At 36.3% G+C, this 17,581-nt stretch overlaps 1 protein-coding gene across 6 annotated transcripts in view; it reads left to right on the forward strand.

Annotated features, from left to right (window-relative positions):
- Cnot4 (CCR4-NOT transcription complex subunit 4) overlaps nucleotides 1–17,581 on the forward strand; it is a 112,153-nt gene that overhangs the window by 80,392 nt on the left and 14,180 nt on the right. For 4 of the 6 annotated variants that reach the window (XM_028866105.2, XM_028866107.2, XM_028866106.2 and 1 more), the window contains exon 10: nucleotides 850–1,347. In XM_028866105.2, the coding sequence (XP_028721938.1) occupies nucleotides 850–1,347 (498 nt within the window). Of the gene's footprint in view, nucleotides 1–849; nucleotides 1,348–6,083; nucleotides 7,262–17,581 lie in introns of those variants that run through there. The other 2 variants (XM_028866110.2, XM_028866111.2) reach the window with 1 other exon arrangement.

Consider the following 17,581-nt stretch of genomic DNA (forward strand, 5'->3'; position numbering starts at 1 on the left):
ATTATGTTTTAACTGATATCCAAAGCACAGGGCGAGCCACCTGCAGGAACTTTGGTGTCTTTTACTACATAACATTCAGGTGAAACTAGAAAGAATGGATTACACCCTCTTCCTTGAAGAGGCATGACTTTGTCTTGCTGGTTTCAGATCGGCTGCCAATCTTGGTGGCAGTGAGTGGCCAGGCAGAACACTGGGATTAGAAAGCAGAGAACACACTGTTTCTTTCTTTACCCATTTCAATTGTATATCAATCTGAAAGGTGGCATAAATTAACAGACACAATAGCACCTGTGATGTAGACAATTAAAAGCATATAATTAGATGCTTAATTTATCTTAGTATACAATATAAGAATAAGCCTTACTAGATAAAATTTTTTAGACTGTAGTACTTTTAATGACATGCTGATTTTGATTATGAATTGTTGGGTGTAATCTGGGTAGCAGAGAAGTTTTTCCTTATCAGTACAACCAGCCTATATAATTCAGTTTTTGAACTTAATAATTTAACAATGAAATCACTGCTAGAAATTTATGAGGTCCTCTGGAATTAATGATCTTGCAAATGTTTGTTTTTGTTTTTTTTTTTCCCCGAGACAGGGTTTCTCTGTGTAGCTTTGCGCCTTTCCTTGGTAGCCCAGGCTGGCCTCGAACTCACAGAGATCCGCCTGGCTCTGCCTCCCGAGTGCTGGGATTAAAGGCGTGTGCCACCACCGCCCGGTGCAAATGTTTGTTTTCTATTGTAATGTAGCATGCTTAACACTAGTTTAGACTGTAATGTAGAATGTTTAATATACTCTGTAAAGATAGACTCTTTATTTTATATTCATCACTGTTTTTCTTCTGACAGAAACAATCCCAGTATCATCATCTACAGACTGGCAAGCAGCGTTTGGCTTTGGTTCTTCTAAACAACCAGAGGATGACTTGGGTTTTGATCCCTTTGATGTCACTCGAAAAGCCTTAGCAGACCTGATTGAGAAGGAACTGTCCGTCCAAGATCAACCTTCCCTGTCTCCCACATCTCTTCAGAACTCCTCCTCACACACTACAACCGCCAAAGGTCCAGGCTCTGGATTTCTGCATTCTGCTGCACCTACAAATGCCAACTCTCTTAATAGTACCTTTTCAGTCTTGCCACAGAGGTTCCCTCAATTTCAGCAGCACCGAGCAGTTTATAATTCGTTCGGTTTTCCAGGCCAGGCAGCCCGCTATCCTTGGATGGCCTTTCCACGCAATAGCATCATGCACTTGAACCACACAGCAAACCCCACCTCAAATAGTAATTTCTTGGACTTGAATCTCCCGCCACAGCACAACACAGGTCTGGGAGGGATCCCCATAGCAGGTAGGTTCATTTGAAGCCTCTGAGAATATATGTATCATTCATGTCTTCAGGTTGCTGGGTGGCTAGGGAAGAGCTACTGGGTAACAAGAGTACACAATAGTCTTGGAAAGTTCTATCTTTAACTTTTTTTTTTTTTTGATTGAGTGAATGCCTTGTAATATGGAGCTTTATAAGGATGGTGGAGTATTATGCCTACTTATTGTTTGGAAGCATTGTACTGAATAGGATAGTTACCAGACCTTCAGATGATACATAAACACAAAAAACGAAAAAGAAAAATTGGGCTCTGAAATTATGGTGTTATAAAGGCCAACACCATAGTAAAAATATCTTGTGTTATATTCTAAAAGTAAAGTGGTTAAAATTTTTTTAAATCAAAAAGAATGAGAGCATGAGGGATAAAGCCACTCTTAACTGCTATAGCAATTACTCGTTTTGACTGATACATACATGCACACATCAAAATCGTGCCATATGCGTGTATAGCAATATTCGAGAACTTCAGTTATCAATGTTTTATAAGCATATTATATGTCACAGACATACTTTCTGTGGAAAATTGTTTAGGAGAGATTTTATCTATTAGTTGGCTATGTTTTAATTTCTGGGAAAAATAAATTAGGATGAGTAAGGTAATACAAGTTTGATGCCAGAGGACTTCTGGTTTTGTACTGCTACCCTTGAAGGTTTCAAAATTTTGGGGTTTTAAGATCCTATATAACAGTTTTAAATGAACTATCTTGGAAGTCATTCTGGTTAACTGTTTTCATTTAGTTTGGGCTTTAGAGATGATGTGATAAAGCTTGTCCCCCTCTGATTCTCTTCAAGTAGAACAGAATAGTTCTCACCCTGTTGTGTACTCATACAGTTGTTTTCATCCCTTCCATGACCTTTAAGATGTGTCATTAAGGCATAGTGTCATTACAGTAGTGTACTTTTACCACTAAGGCACTCATGCTCGTTTTTTAGCAAGTTGACAGGTAGACTTAGAACCATCAATAGTCATTGGTTATGTTCCCTTAGGGCCAGCAGCACTTCATGTTCTAGACAAGTCACTAGGTTTGTTGTTATGGATATAGTGAAGTTTGACAGTTGAAACAGTGAACTTAATTTACACATATTGGAGAACACCTGCTGTAGTGATTTGTATAGTTGGTGGGGTTCATGATACCTTGCTCATTGAATTACACTAGGTTGTAGGGAATCCAGAGTAGCATTTTTCAGTCCTTTCCTTGTGATATCCACTGTCTTAATTTCTACATGCCTTTTCCCTTTCTTCCATTCAGCATAGCATACTAGAATGTAATTTTGTTTGAGTTTGCTTTGTCTTAATAATTTAGAAGAAGACATTTTAATTTCTAGTGGTGTTCCTTTTAGCTGGTCCTGAACGTTAAAAGTTAAGGTCCCCTTAAGTATGCCAAACATTTAAAAATAAAGTAATGAGCTAGTTATGGTTAACATTTCAGTTCCTTTTTGCCTAACAGTGAACTAGGTCATGTGGGAAATACAAAAGTAGGGAATACAGATGTTATTTCAGGTAGTTGATAATATACTTGAAGAGTTAAAGTGAAACTCTATGGCAAATTGGCTAACTGTTTGTGTGGTCCTGAAATCTGAGAAACAGTGTAGGTAATCATTGTTGGAGAATTTTTTGAAGAAGTAGAAATTGATTTATATTGTGGTGTCTTGAATTTGGGTTCTCAAAAGAGAAAGGTCGTTTATGTTAATGGAAACCTCCAGAATAAAGGCATAGAGACAGATACTGTGTGCTATTATAGTAAGCAGAACTGTCTTTTATAACAAGAGGTGTTTTTTAAAATGTAGGGATGAGATAAACAAGAAGATGAGGAGCTCTGGTAGAGAAACAGAGAGCACATGATATTGGACTTTCGTTTTTAGTTGTATACACTTGGTACCCTTGGTTGACTTACCACATGTCTATCTGTTATTACAACTTCTGAGTTGTTACTGTTCATTATACCCAGCAACATTTCCAAATGTTTCAAATAAGTAAATATTTTGGAATATCAGCAATGAGATATCTCTGATTTGTTAAGTACAGACCTTTTTATTTTTTTTGAATCTTCACCTAAAATATATAACTTTATTTTTAAATGTAGCATTAAATTATAATTCTATCCTTTGTTTTTTTCCCCCCTCCCTTTGCTTATTCTCAACCACAGAACATTGAAAACTTTTTTTAGAGATGCTAAAAATGAAGTCACCAACTTAATTCTGAGTCATTATTGTATTCACTGTGGGGTGGAGAGAGTTATTTCAGATTTTCAATATTTGGCAATGCATTCTTGTTTGGTATTTAAATGGTGACTTATAACTAAGCTTGCTGTTACATATTTTTTAAAGTACTGAAGACTAGAGAAACTTAGTTTTAATTTACAAAAAAAATATTAAAATTGTTATGAGTCACACTAGAATCCTGCTAGAGCTAGTCAATATTTGACAGATGCCTCAGAATGTGCTAATAAGCCTTAGAATAGTTACAGAATTATAACTAGATGATTTAGGATTTTCAGTAACTATTATAATGACAAGAGAGAACATCTGAAATGCATCTAATTTGAAACAGTTTACCTAGGAATTATCTGCCTCCCTCAACACAGATGTATTTGATTTGGATGACTGCCAGGAACTAAACTTTGCATCCTCTAGTCTTTATCATAGTGCCCTATTCAGCAGATCTGTTTGTTAATGCTTCACTAGTAGAGACTACGCACTGTTGATGAGGCCTCCTAAAATATACTTCGAACTGAGTGTGTGTAGGAAGGAGAGGTACACATACTTACACTTCAGCTGTGTAGAGCAAATCAGAGGTGGTAGCCACCATGTCGTGCAGATGCCTTGTCTGTCTCCTATATATTTGTATTTAAATTTTTATTTTTGTTTGTTTCAGTTAATTATAAAAACATTGATATATCTGAAACCTACCATGGGCAGAACAGTTGCCAGAGGTGTGACAGAAATTCAGTTTCCATTCCTTTGTCTTACTGAAAATATTTTTGTTCTTTCATTTGGTTATTTCTTTTAGTACTTAAGTATTTTTAGCAGTGTTTTCTGGGCTTATTAAGTATCTGGTTTGCTAAGTCCCGAAGATAATTGAAATATTCCTGTTGAGTAATTTTAATTGGTCAGTAGGTAGAAGGGATTCATTTAGATTTTTTTTATTATTGGAACCATGTACGTTGTTCTAAAAAGTGACTCACTTTGTCCAGTTTCTTCATTTTAGGATTGTTAAAACTGTATTCCAGCAAACTTAAATAATTTAAGGTTGCATGTTCAGTTAGTGCTAAGCTAGGGTCACAGCCCAGATCTCAAAAGTCAGTAATGGAAGTGGTTTTGGGATGCAACACTGATGCTCTCCTTTACAATTGAAGACCACTGTCATGTGCTTCAAACTTGGCTTTTCCCCTAATTGACTTTTGCTCTCACATATTCGCAAATCCTTTTTTTTTTTTTTTAAGTCAGCAGTATTTCATCATGAGATAAATTGGCCAGGCTTAGGAGTATGATCCATATAAAACAATTACAAAGAAAGTAGAATGATGCTTATTAACTTGAGAATCAGTCTCTTGCTCAGGTCCTTCTTAGTACTGATGTGCTGCTCACCAGGAAATGGAGTGTAGATTTGCTTTGTCACAGCCTCCTGCTTTGTACTTGAGGGTGTAAGAGAGTTTGCTAATTGAAATAACCTGTTCTGTGGATTGAAGAGTCTTTCTGCAGTTTGTCAGCTAAGCTGACTTTCCAAATGTAGTTTTGCAGATGTATTTTTCAAAGAATTCTTTGCTAAAATGTTTTTATTACATAATGCTGAATCTTATTTGGAAGATAACCATTAGTAAGTGTAAGTCTCTAAGCAGTGTTGTTTCAAGGTATTACTCAAAAATATTTGAAATTGTTTAGGCTTCGGATTTTTCATGTTTTTTTATTAATTCAAATTTTACTTACCAGAAGGCATTTTTCTTTAAATTTTGTTTTTATAGTAACTGTTTCACAGTGACTATTGAGTTTTGTGTCATGCGTAAAGTAAGTTACTTGGAGTGAAATGATTATCAATTATAATTAGGAGAACTGATCTCATTCATGTCTAGTTTTCTGACTAGAAGTAGTCATCTTACTTTTCAGTCAATTGGATCATTGTACTGTTAATATTTTACTATTTTCTAATTACTTCAAAAGTACATAGTAAATTCCAGATGCTATATGTTAATTTAATCAATTAATATTTGTATCTAATATTTATTTTTTCCCTAATATACGACTTATGCCTTTGAAACATGAGTTTATAATTTTCTTCTTTTAAAATCTGTTTTCTCTCCTGTAAGTCAAATCTTAAGTTTTTTGTTTTTGTTTTTTTTTTTTTTTAAACAAACTAGTACTTACTGCTAAGGAATATCTATATAAGGGTCCAATTGGCTTGGAAAAGAATGGCTTTCCTGGTCTTTAATCTTTTCTTTCTTTTTATTTATTTGTTTTTGGTAGTGCATTTGTAATGTAAATCTATTATATTTGATCTTACCTTAAAATAAGGGTGTGTTAAGTTTATTTTTTAGGTACTTAAGTTAATATTTTAAAATTCATGTCTTGTTTCACACCCAGATCCCAACCATTAAGCATGTATTTTATATATGTATCAATATTCCAGATATTGAAATCATTTTTAAAGGGACTGTTAACAAATCTAGTCACCCGTAACTAGACCATGACTGACTTTTCCACAGGGGAAGAAGAGGTGAAGGTTTCGACCATGCCACTGTCAGCCTCTTCCCATTCATTACAACAAGGACAGCAGCCTACAAGTCTCCACACTACTGTGGCCTGACACCAGAACTGAGAGGAGAGGATTAGACTCTGGGGTGCTTGCATGGGCAACTGGATTTTTGCATGATTCCTTTCTGATTTTGCATTTAATGTATACACCCAAAAGAGCCGATATAAACGTTCCTCATGCCTACAACTAGTGTGTACCTCATAGTTGCTAAAGGATTTCTTCATTAGGCCTTTAACATAATTGATTAGCATAATAATTTTGGCATTGTTTCTCATGAGTGATACTATTTTTTAACTCATACAAATAAACTTATAGTACTAATTAAAATCCCAGAGGAGATTAGCTAGACCTGTTCTTGCTCTATTATTGGAAATATAGAAAAGTAATGGTAGTTCTTTGTTTTTTGGTTTGTGAAAAAAAAATGGTAATATTCTAATCTCCTGAAATTTTTGAAACATTAAGATAATGTCTATTGCATTCTTTGAATCCTTGAAAAGAAAGAATACATATAAAACAAAACTGGTGGTGTCATTTAATGCTCAGAAAGATGTTGTCAGCCATTGTTTTTAGTTGCCTAGATTTATATCATATATTATGCATTACATGTATACAAACTGTTTTGTTCTTATTCATTTGCACATTTGCACTTTTCTTTTTGAATGGTTGTTAATTATACATAGATGGTTAAAAGGTAATTATTATGGCCTAAATGCAATATAATCTCTTTTCTAATGCACTGCCTAGTATACCAGGAAATGCCTCAAAAACAGAATTTCAACTTGTAGTTGACTTTTAGAAACTTGAACATGGGGTAAACATTGTATGTAAGTAGTAGTCATAGTAGTATAATGTTTTTATTGGGCTAACAGTAGTTCAGTAAGATCTGTTTGGAAATTTCATTGTTAAATAATTGACATGTGATGAAAGTACCTGGCCAGAATAAAACTTATAGTAGAAGAAAGAAGCTGGATGTCCTATAAAATGAGACCATATAAGTTGTAATAGATAACCTTAGATAATCAGAGAATAATGGAGTACTTTATAAAGGCGTAATGTAAAGTGATGCTTTTGATAATACAGAACTTCTTGAAATAGCCACAAAAGTGATAATAAAAAAAATAAACTGAACTTAGTTCTGAGCAGTGGACAAAAGCTGATTTAAAAACTTATCACCATAAAAGCATCTGGGGAGAAAAACAAAGCCAGACTTCTTGAGATTTTTTTTAAAAAGTTTAAAAAGTATGCCTTAATTTGTGAGAAACAATATGAAAGCGTTATTACAAATACCAAAAAGAAATCTAAATATTATGTTAAATCTAAGAATTTAACGTAATATTAATAATAAAGCATCTTATTTGAAGATGTTGCTAATGTTATATAGCATTGGCACTTTCTGGGTTACTTTTCAACATAAAATATGGTGACTTCCTGTTACATATAACAAAATAAATGGCTCCATCTTGAGGTATAGCGGAGTAAAGTGATAATTTGTTCTTAGTTTTTTTTTTTTTTTTTTTTTTTTTTTTGTTTTGTTTTTCGAGACAGGGTTTCTCTGTGTAGCTTTGCGCCTTTCCTGGAGCTCACTTGGTAGCCCAGGCTGGCCTCGAACTCACAGAGATCTGCCTGGCTCTGCCTCCCGAGTGCTGGGATTAAAGGCGTGCGCCACCACCGCCTGGCCCCTTAGTTTTGTTTTTTTTTTTTGTGTGTGTGTGTTTTTTTTTTTAATTTTGTTGAAGTCATAGATTTGACCAATTTTCTACCCATCTAATTTGTGTTTTTAGAGTTCAGCATAAATATCAATCTCTAGTTTGCATTTAAAAGTAAATTTATAGCTACGTTATATGAAAGTCACTGTCTTAGAAAATACCAGGACATACAATATACTTATTAAATATCAGCCTTTAATCATATCTTAATTTAGTTATGGTTTCATTTGACTATAAAACATCCAGATTTTGCTATGTAGTCTATTGGTTTAAGGCTTCTGATCTTAGCTTTCTCCAACTTTGAAGTGAGCCTTTCATTGGCTGGCTGCATTTTCCTAGAAGGCCATGGAGGGTGACTGGCTCTCATTTACTGACTTCTTTGTGTTGTGAGGGGTGCTGCTGAACAAAGCTGCTTTCCTTATCTTTCTGTTCTTTTTCATTCATTATTTGTATAGAATATTTGTCCAGAGTTTTCCCAGACTTGCCCATAGTCTCTGATAAGAGTCCCAAGGCTGTCTCCTCCCCGCCTACTCTCTTCCCTATTTACCTCAGACATAGCTATAAATTCAAGAAATGCTTCTTGAGCAGTTAAAATTCAGCATTACAACTATGTAGAATAGTTAAAAACTCACTTTTAAGTTTTTTGTTTTGTTTTATAATTTCTAGACCTTGTAAAGCCTCACATCTTTGTTTACTATGTGTTTTTTTTTTTAAGAAGTCCTTAAAGTCATAATTTACACTAAAGCATGGAAGAAATTATGTGGTACATAAAATTATGTGGTACCATTTTATATGGTGGGCAAATTTAACCAAAATGGTGGGAAGAATAAGGAATTCTAAGAAGCTTTGGGTTTGTCAATACATTCTTGTTTGATGGATTTTATACTGGGATACTATTAATTTCACTCCTTTGACCATTATAAAGTGATTAGTCTTTTCATTAACACAGGGATTTTTAACCTGGGGTCCTAGACTCTTAGAGGGTATATGTGAAATGATGGGTTTGTGTATATGAACATATGTTTGTTGTTTTTTTAAGGAAGATTCATAGTTACTAGATTGATAACGATCATGGTGACATTCTCCCTCTCCAGACAGTTTCAAATAACCAAGGAATTACCGCCTTCAAATGCCATTAGCCCTAAAGGAAATAGAGTCCCACCCCAGTTGACTTTTAGCTCTGGAATGAGAAGATTCCAAGTAGAAAATATTTTAATTATTAATGATTTCTTTTTCATTCCACATTTTGTATTTTTCAGATGGTACTTTGGTACATTCTCCTTCTTATTTCAGCAAAGCATTAATTAAATATTTTTATTCTGTAAAGTGACCTGAGCTAGATCTTGAGGGATACAAGATTGAATAAAACATACAGACACCAGTCTAGTGACAGATTTATTTCACATTATTTTCATCAGATCAACCTTTGATACTCTTACTACAACAGCCACAGCAATCCAGACACATTCCATTAGTCTTATTAAGTCTTAGTAGACTAATTCCATTAACTATTCGGACAGTGGCAGGGTGTTAAATACTGATACCTCAGTTCTAAATTGTGTTCTGATTTGGAGGGAGGTTAAAAAAACAAACAATAGGAAAGACATGTTCTTCATTCTATTTTATACATGTATATGCTCATTTCTCAGCATCTTGCAAATTGAATCATAATTGTGTTTCTTTGAAGTAAGCAACTTTAATGCATTTTGTCTGTGCATACTTGTACTGACATAGTTTATTTGTATGGTATTGTAGTACCTTCAAAACTGCCAAAACTTTCTTCTGTTCTGACACAGCTTTATAGGGAGGTATACCCAGAGATGCATTGCTGCCAAAAGCCCAGAGAAAGGAAAGAATAGTAGGAGCATTTGAAATCTAACAAAATTGAGCATTACTATGTTGTTTGTGGCATGGGGCGGGGTGGGGGTGGGGAGCTTTACTTGTAAGGTTTTAGATTTTCTCTTTTTTTGATCATGAAGGTTTCTCAAATCTGTTTAATTGACTTAAAAGATGAAAACATAGTAGCCTTTTCTTTTATATTGAAAGAGATAATCTATATTCTATGAAACAGACAAAGTCAGACATCTGCTGGTAAGCCAGTACACCTGCTCTTAGTACTATCTCTCTCCCTTGCTGAATGATTACTCACTCTGTGCCTCCTCCTTGGGTTGGGTAAGTGGCTGTAGTGTACGCAGATATTCACACAAACATGTTTAGGGAGTAAATCAGACTTGCCAATTTCAAATCAAAACAGCAGGAGCTTGAAAATGAGCTTGTTTTTGAGCTGATAAAGGGAATGGTTTTTATAAAAGGTGGGATGTTGCTACTTGTGAAGAGGACTACCATTTAAATTAAAAGGAAGGGAAATTTGTTACAGTAAGGAAGAACTGAGCCACCAACCAGAAGGACCAGGAATTAGACATGACTAAGGTATATGGGTTCAAGTAAGCTGAAGCCTGGAAAGTGATGAGGAAGAGAAGTATGGTGGGGCGGATGCTGTAGCGTTTGGACATGGTGTAACACTGTCTTAGCATCTTAAGAGGTTAATTTGCAATTAGGACAAATTAGAATCTAGTTTCAGGATGCCATTATTGGCCAGTGCAAATAGATGGCTTGGACTAGGCTAGGTTTGTCTGGGTCTCTAATGACCTTTTAAAATCAAAATTGTATAAAATGGTCCAAAATGGGAGGTAGATTTTTTTAAATTTTTATTTATTCTTCTCTAATGTAATACATCCCAACCACAGCCTCCACACCCTCCATTCCTCCAACCACACCCACTCCCCAGATCCACTGTTTCTCCATTTCCCTTTAGAAAAGAGCAAGCCTCCCAGTGATATCATCTGAACATGGCATAACAAGATGCAATAAGACTAGGCACAAGCCCCTCATATCAAGGCTGTACAAGGAACTCAGTAGGAGGAAAAGGGTCCCAAGAGCAGGCAAAAGAGGCATCAAAGACACTCCCACTCCCACTGTTAGAAGTTTCCCCCAAACCCAAAGCTAAACAACCATAGCATGTATGCAGAGGACCTAGCTCAGACCCACATGTTCTCCTGGTGTGCTTGACCTCTCTGGCTCCTACAATCCTTCCTTCTCTTCTGCAGGATTTCATGAGCTCCACCTAATGCTTGGATGTGGGTCTCTGCATATGAGGAGATAGATTTAAAACAAAACAAACAAACAAAAAAAACCAGGATCTTGTTGTTTGTTATTCATTTCAACACTACTACCCTGTTCTTTTGTGTGAAATCTAAACATCCCTGAATCACCTTCTACATCACTCATAATATTGGTTAACAGAAAATGCAATACCAGCCTCTTCTTGACTATAATATTATTATTGTTATTGTTATTATTATTATTATTATTATTATTATTATTATTATTCCAGCTGGTCTCAAAGTCACTATATTGCTGAGGATGACCTGGTACTTCGGATCCTTCTGCCTCCATCTCCTGAGTTCTTAGTGCTGGGATTATAGGCATGTGTCACCATACCTAGTTTTATGTAGTGCTAAACATTGAACCCAGGGTTTCATGCTTCACCAACTGAGAGCTACACCTTCAACCCCTCTCCCCATCTCCATATTTTAAAAGACAGGATCATATGATGTATCCCAGGCTAGCCTCAAATTCATCCTCCCCTACCTATCTTGGCCTCTGCAGTACTGGATTTTCAGGTCTGTGCCATGATACTCAGCTGAGGAAAAAAGTTTGTGAGATGAGGTTTCCTTTAGAGATTTGGGGTTTACACACCCCATGTTTATTAAAGAATTGTTGTGTAAAGATAGGATTGTGCTTAGAAATTTTACATAGTTTCTAGTATATGTATTTTTAAATGATCCTTGGTTCAACATAAAGTTCAGGAGTGGAAAAGACAAACAATTGGGAGATTGATTAGAAGGTGAAGAGGATGAAGACATAAATAAATTCAAAATTATAACATTAAAATATCCAATACTGCTGGGTGTGGTACCATATACCTTTAATTGGGCCCAGCACAGAGGCAGGTGGATCCCTGAGAATTCAAGGCCAGTTTGATCTACATAGTATGTTCCCAGACAGTCAGGATTACATAATCTTATAGTCCAGAAGAGGCCAGTAAGGCATTTCCTGTAAACCTGTGGTGTGAGTGATGTGGAAGGGGATTCAGTTCCTTCAGATTTCATGACAAAGAACGGGTAGTGTTCAGTGGATGACAAATAACAGGGTTTTGGTCAGTGTGATGGCCTCAGTGCTAAGTGATCGATGAGAAGCAGAGAAAGAATGGTAGGTTGTATGATTGGAAGGACAGCTAGCTTTTGTAACCCCTGTATGGTCTCCACCCTATTTTCTTCTAGTCTTTTTTAAGAGTGTGAAGTTGATCTGAATTGTAGAGAGCATGATGTTGCCTGTAGAATCCCAAGTCCAGTTTCCTATAAGTCGAAATGACCCAAAGGCAAACTTCCTGAAAGAATGATAGGAGCACATGAAAGGGGAGTTACTGGGGAGGGCCTAGAAAAAGCCAAGGGTGAGAGGAGTCAGGTTTGAGGAAGCTCTGTAAATGCAAAGGAGTGGTTGAAATGTTGGGGTCAGAGAGAATTAGGATGGGGTAGATGTGGGACATGGTGAATGTGTTAAAGAGCCCATTGTTAAACCAGAGGAACCCAATTTCAGAAGCAAACTAGAAAGTCCCAGCATAGGCTTTCCATTTATGAAGGCAGAATATTTCACACAATTGGATTAGGTTATTCTGCTTAATTGTAAGTTAAGAGCACATTCGTGGAGTAGAGAAAAGTTAACAACCTCACTATAAAAGACAAAAATATTTTGGTAATTTTCTCCAATGAGATTATATTGTATGAACAAATAAAATAGATGAATTTGGGGGCTAATATACTTTTGGTCCTTATATTTTGTATACTTAGGTTGGTAATCTTTACAAAAAGTTACTGAAGTATAGTAGAGCAGGAAGGAAGGCGTGCATGTGTGTGTGTGTGTTTCTTCATTTAATTAGGAGCAATACCTAGTTTGGAAGCAGCCTTAATTTTCTGGCACATGAGTATTATTTAGGTAATTAAATGTTTCCATATATGTAGGATGAGATGTCAGCTGTAACACATGGCTCGGCAATACCCCGTTTGTAAAACCATGCTGATTGAGAAGCCACTGTTCTTGGACCTCTTTACTAGACTGTGGTTTGCTTCCAGGAGAATTAATGTTACTACCTGGAGTTTCATTTCTGTTACTGTGATAAAATACCTTGACAAAAGCAACTTAGGAACAAAGGCTTCCTTTTGCTCACACTTCTAAGGTAAAGCCCATCATTTGGGAGAGTTAGAATTCAGGAGCTTGTGACAGCTGTCAATATTTCATCATAGTCGAGAAGCAGAGGGGAAGGAATTAATTGTGAATGGTGTGCCCAACTAGCTTTCTCTGGTTTTACACACCCCTGGACACAAACTCAGGGAATGGTCTACCCACTTTTAGGCTGAATCTTCCCACATCAGTTAGTGTAACTAACTAATCCCCCATAGATGTGTCCATTGGCCAAACTGATCTAGACATACCCTTATTTAGACTCTCTTCCCTGGGTGACTTTAGATTTTCTCAAGTTGACAAAAGTAACCATTACACCATTTTACTTTGCTAGCCATGAGGGGGAAAATCTACTTTCTTCCTTTTAGGTACCTAGAACTGAGGTAAGCCTAAGTAATTTAAGCTATTTGAAGAATTGACTGAAATGCCTTAAGTGTAAAATAGCATAAAATGTTGACATTAACAAGCCATCCCATTCTTCTTAGCAACACTTCCTAGACAGTGTTTGATTTCACTTGTAGTCCATTTCACACTGTTCGGATTATTCTAAAGATTCCAGGAAGCTCCAAATTGACTTTAGAACAGTGTTGACACTCCTGCTTCTTAGTCCCCAGACCCACCATTGTGTGGTTAATCCAAAAGCATTAACCTAGAAACTCCCTCCCATCATATAATTTATAAAGCTATTAAAGTACTCATGCCTTTCTTTTTCATAGATGTGAAATTCATGTAAAGTAGGATTAACTATTTAAATATGTGTGGGCACTGGCCTAGTACTGCTCTTTAATTATTTCATTGTTAGTGAGAATTTTGGCCCTTAATTGTTGGGGCAATGTGATAATAGCTATATCCACAATCAGTTTTTTGTTTTGTTTTGTTTTGAGACAGGGTTTTTCTGTATAGACCAGGCTGACCTCAAACTCAAAGAGATCCAGCTGCCTCTACCTCCCAAGTGCTAGGATTAAAGGCATGAGCCACCACTACCTGCCACATTCAGTATTTTACCCAGTAAGCTAAAAGGTAAATAAATATCAGACTTTAAAATACTTATCTCTCTTCACCACTTCAACTTAAGCTTTGTTTGACGGTTTTCATTCCACCCTCCCAACCCCCTTCCTCAGCAAAACAAACCCCAAAAGAACAGGAGCGGAAGCCTAGATCAAGCCTAGATCCTCGGTTTTTTTCTAGTAACACTTGCCTGCATAGTTTTCAAATGGTGATAGCAGCCTCACTGTCTTCAGGATGCTTAATTAGCGTCCTGCAGGAAAGGCTTTACTTAGCCTGAGTGTGCACGAGGCTTTGAGTGTAGTACCTGTCTGCATGTGTAGGTTGTAGATAACATAATTGTCAGGTAAATCCTCTCTACCTGATGACTGTAGTAGAGAAATAGGCTTGTGCTATTTTTCTGTGATCTCATGTCCTGATGTGTTTCATTCCATTCATATATTTGGGATTAATGCTGTCTTTTAAAAATATTCTCTGACTTTTCCATTTTTGTTTTTTCCAAATAAAGATTTTTTTGTATTACAATCTTTAGTACAAAATTTTGCTACTAAATAAGACCATCCCATGTCACTCTTTAGAAAAATCTATGAAAAAATAAGTTTTGAAGACTTGTATTACAAATCAGTTCTGATAGATACCACAACCTTTTTTCTTTTAAGATACCATAATCTTTAGCAATTCTCCTTGTAAGGATCAAATAATAATCTAGTCTCACGATTGTGATTTTTTTTTTTGGTGGTCACATTTAAACAACCATTTAGATCTCTTTAGTCCTGTCTTTATTTTCTTTTATACACACACCTCACTGAAGAAAAGAATATTAAGATTCTGGATGTGTTTCCTCACTAAATGTTGTGTCTTACAGTTTAACTATTCTAGAGGTTTTCTCAAGTCAAGGGCTTTCAGCTGAGAGAGTCAGTGAAAAGAAAGAAGGCTTTCAAAATGTCCATGGACCAACATTTATCACGTGGCCTGTAAGCTGTCAAGTCAAATGTGGCCCAGTAATCTTGGAGTAACTTTAAGAAGGGGGGGGAAAGTTGTGGCCCTTCAAGTATTCTTCATGTAGACTTCATTGCGTAATTGCAAATATCAGAACTAAAAGATTAAAGAGTGGTGAGATTTAATGTACGCAGGACTTTGCTTCAGTACCAAGGGCACTTAAGACCAACATGCGTTACCACTACACTGCTGATATCTCTAATACTGTGAAACAAGCAACCCAACAACTGTGCAGTAATGGCTCTAAGGTGCATTACAGTAACACTAAAGGTGTGCTTTCGAGCTCAAGTTTGAAGAGGAGGTACCCTGTGCTACACCTCGTAGACTCTTTTCCAATCCAGGACATTGTTGCTTTTAGCATTACTGAAACAGGAAAAACTGTACAAGGACTTAAAGATGATAATACCATCAGCATCTCCAAGAAAAAGAAAGTCAAGAAAGCTGTCTCCAGTCAACTGTTACAGCCTGCTGCTATTTCCTGATATGGCAAAATTGAATTCCAATGACTCAACTCCATATTTACACTGCTATTGTTCTCAGAACAGAACAGAATGGTCTGGAACTTCACTGGGATTCTTTGAAACCTCGGCATATTACATATAGTCTTTTGCCAGAAGTTTGACTCCCTGAAGCTATGTGGTGGCTTTTTTTTTTTTTCTTTTTCTTTGTTACATCTATAAGTTGACTACCCAGCTAAATGAAGGTAAACCAGGTCCTGTGTTATGAAGTCATCAGCCAAGTAGGAACATTTTGCATTCACCTAAAACTGAGTGTTGGGTTGCATGCTATTGTTCCATTTATGTTTTTGCAATTAAAATAATACTTTTTATTAAAATCCATAATTGTGGCACTTGTGCAAGGCCCTGTGTTTGATCTCTAGCCCCTCTTCCCACCCCCCACCCCCCAAAAGAAAAAAAGCCCACCATGATTATGGGTTACTGCTATATCTACCTTATTTCTTAATGCCCTTTAAGGAAAGATTGTCTATCAGGTTCATTTCCTTACCTCTTCTAAATTTGTTCACAAATAAACTTAACTGTGATCTTCACATGGTCCCAGTCAGTCCTGCTAGATAGAAACTCTTGAAGCCTGGCATGTTGGGCTTTGTTCTGTTAGTGTTTTGAGACAGGTTCATGCTGTTTAACCCTGGCTGCCCTGGAACTTGCTCTGTAGACAAGGCTGGCTCTGAAATCACAGAGATCTGCCTGCCTCTCCCTCCTAAGTGCTAAGATTAAAGGCATGAGCCACCACATCCAGCCTCCCAGTATATTTTTAAATTTACTTAAATATAGTTACTAAAATACACATGGGTTTAAATAATCCCCAAATATATAATTTAGGTTACAACAATTTCAGATTTTAATTTTTGAACATCTTACATGCCATTCTGACAGCTTATGCTCACATCTTTATCTTTTTCTTTCTTTGGACAAAGAGTCATTTCTTGCTCCATGTAATTTACCACAATTAGGTGGGAAGTCGCAACTAGATCTTCTAAATTTATTTATATTTTATTTTGAAGCAGGGTCTCATGTAGTCCAGGCTTGCTTTAAATTCACTGTGTAGCCGGGCAGGTAGTGGCACACGCCTTTAATTCCAGCATTCGGGAGGCAGAGCCAGGCAGATATCTGTGAGTTCAAGGCCAGCCTGGTCTACAAAGCGAGATCCAGAACAGGCACCAAAACTACACAGAGAAACCCTGTCTTGAAGAAAAAAAAAATAATAATAATAATAAATTCACCATGTAACAAGATGACCTTGGACTTCATCATCTTCTGAGTGTTGCATTACAGACATGTACTAACATGTCTGCTTTTATGTAGTGCTGGGAATCAAACCCAGGGCCTTATATATGTTAGGCAAGCACTCATCAACTGAGCTACATCCCCAACCCCATAACTAGACCCTAATGTTTGTTATTTGTATCCTTTTCCAAGTGGATCCAATAGTCCTAGATCTTTTTCTATTAGAAGAGAAAATGGTGTCTATCAGAAGTGCTAGTTGTCACTCAGTATGTACTGTCGGCTGGAAGCATTCTACTTCCCTATCCATTTATTTCTAAAATGGATTTGGGTCTTTTAAATGATCATGTTCTTTTCTTCCTTTCTTCTTTGAATTAAAACAACACATTGAACAGAGGCATAGTCTGGGTTTGGGAACTGGCTGCAGAGTAGCCGCTGCGTTGTTAAATGTTGAACCAACAGTTTTTTGACATTGCAAAATTTTGATATTCAGTTCAGGCAAGTTTTTAAGATACTCTTTAAAAATCATGTAATACTTCTAATTATTTGCTTTCACTAAAACATTAGTTCTAATTCAATGTGACGCTCCAGAATAACTGAATAAGAATTACAGTTTCTGACTTATATTTAAAATGTATTCATCTAATCTTCCTTCCCTCTTCCCTTCCTGCCTTCTTTTGCAGTGAGCTTGAATA

This window comes from Peromyscus leucopus, chromosome 3, assembly GCF_004664715.2.
Source record: "Peromyscus leucopus breed LL Stock chromosome 3, UCI_PerLeu_2.1, whole genome shotgun sequence".
Taxonomy (NCBI): domain Eukaryota; kingdom Metazoa; phylum Chordata; class Mammalia; order Rodentia; family Cricetidae; genus Peromyscus; species Peromyscus leucopus.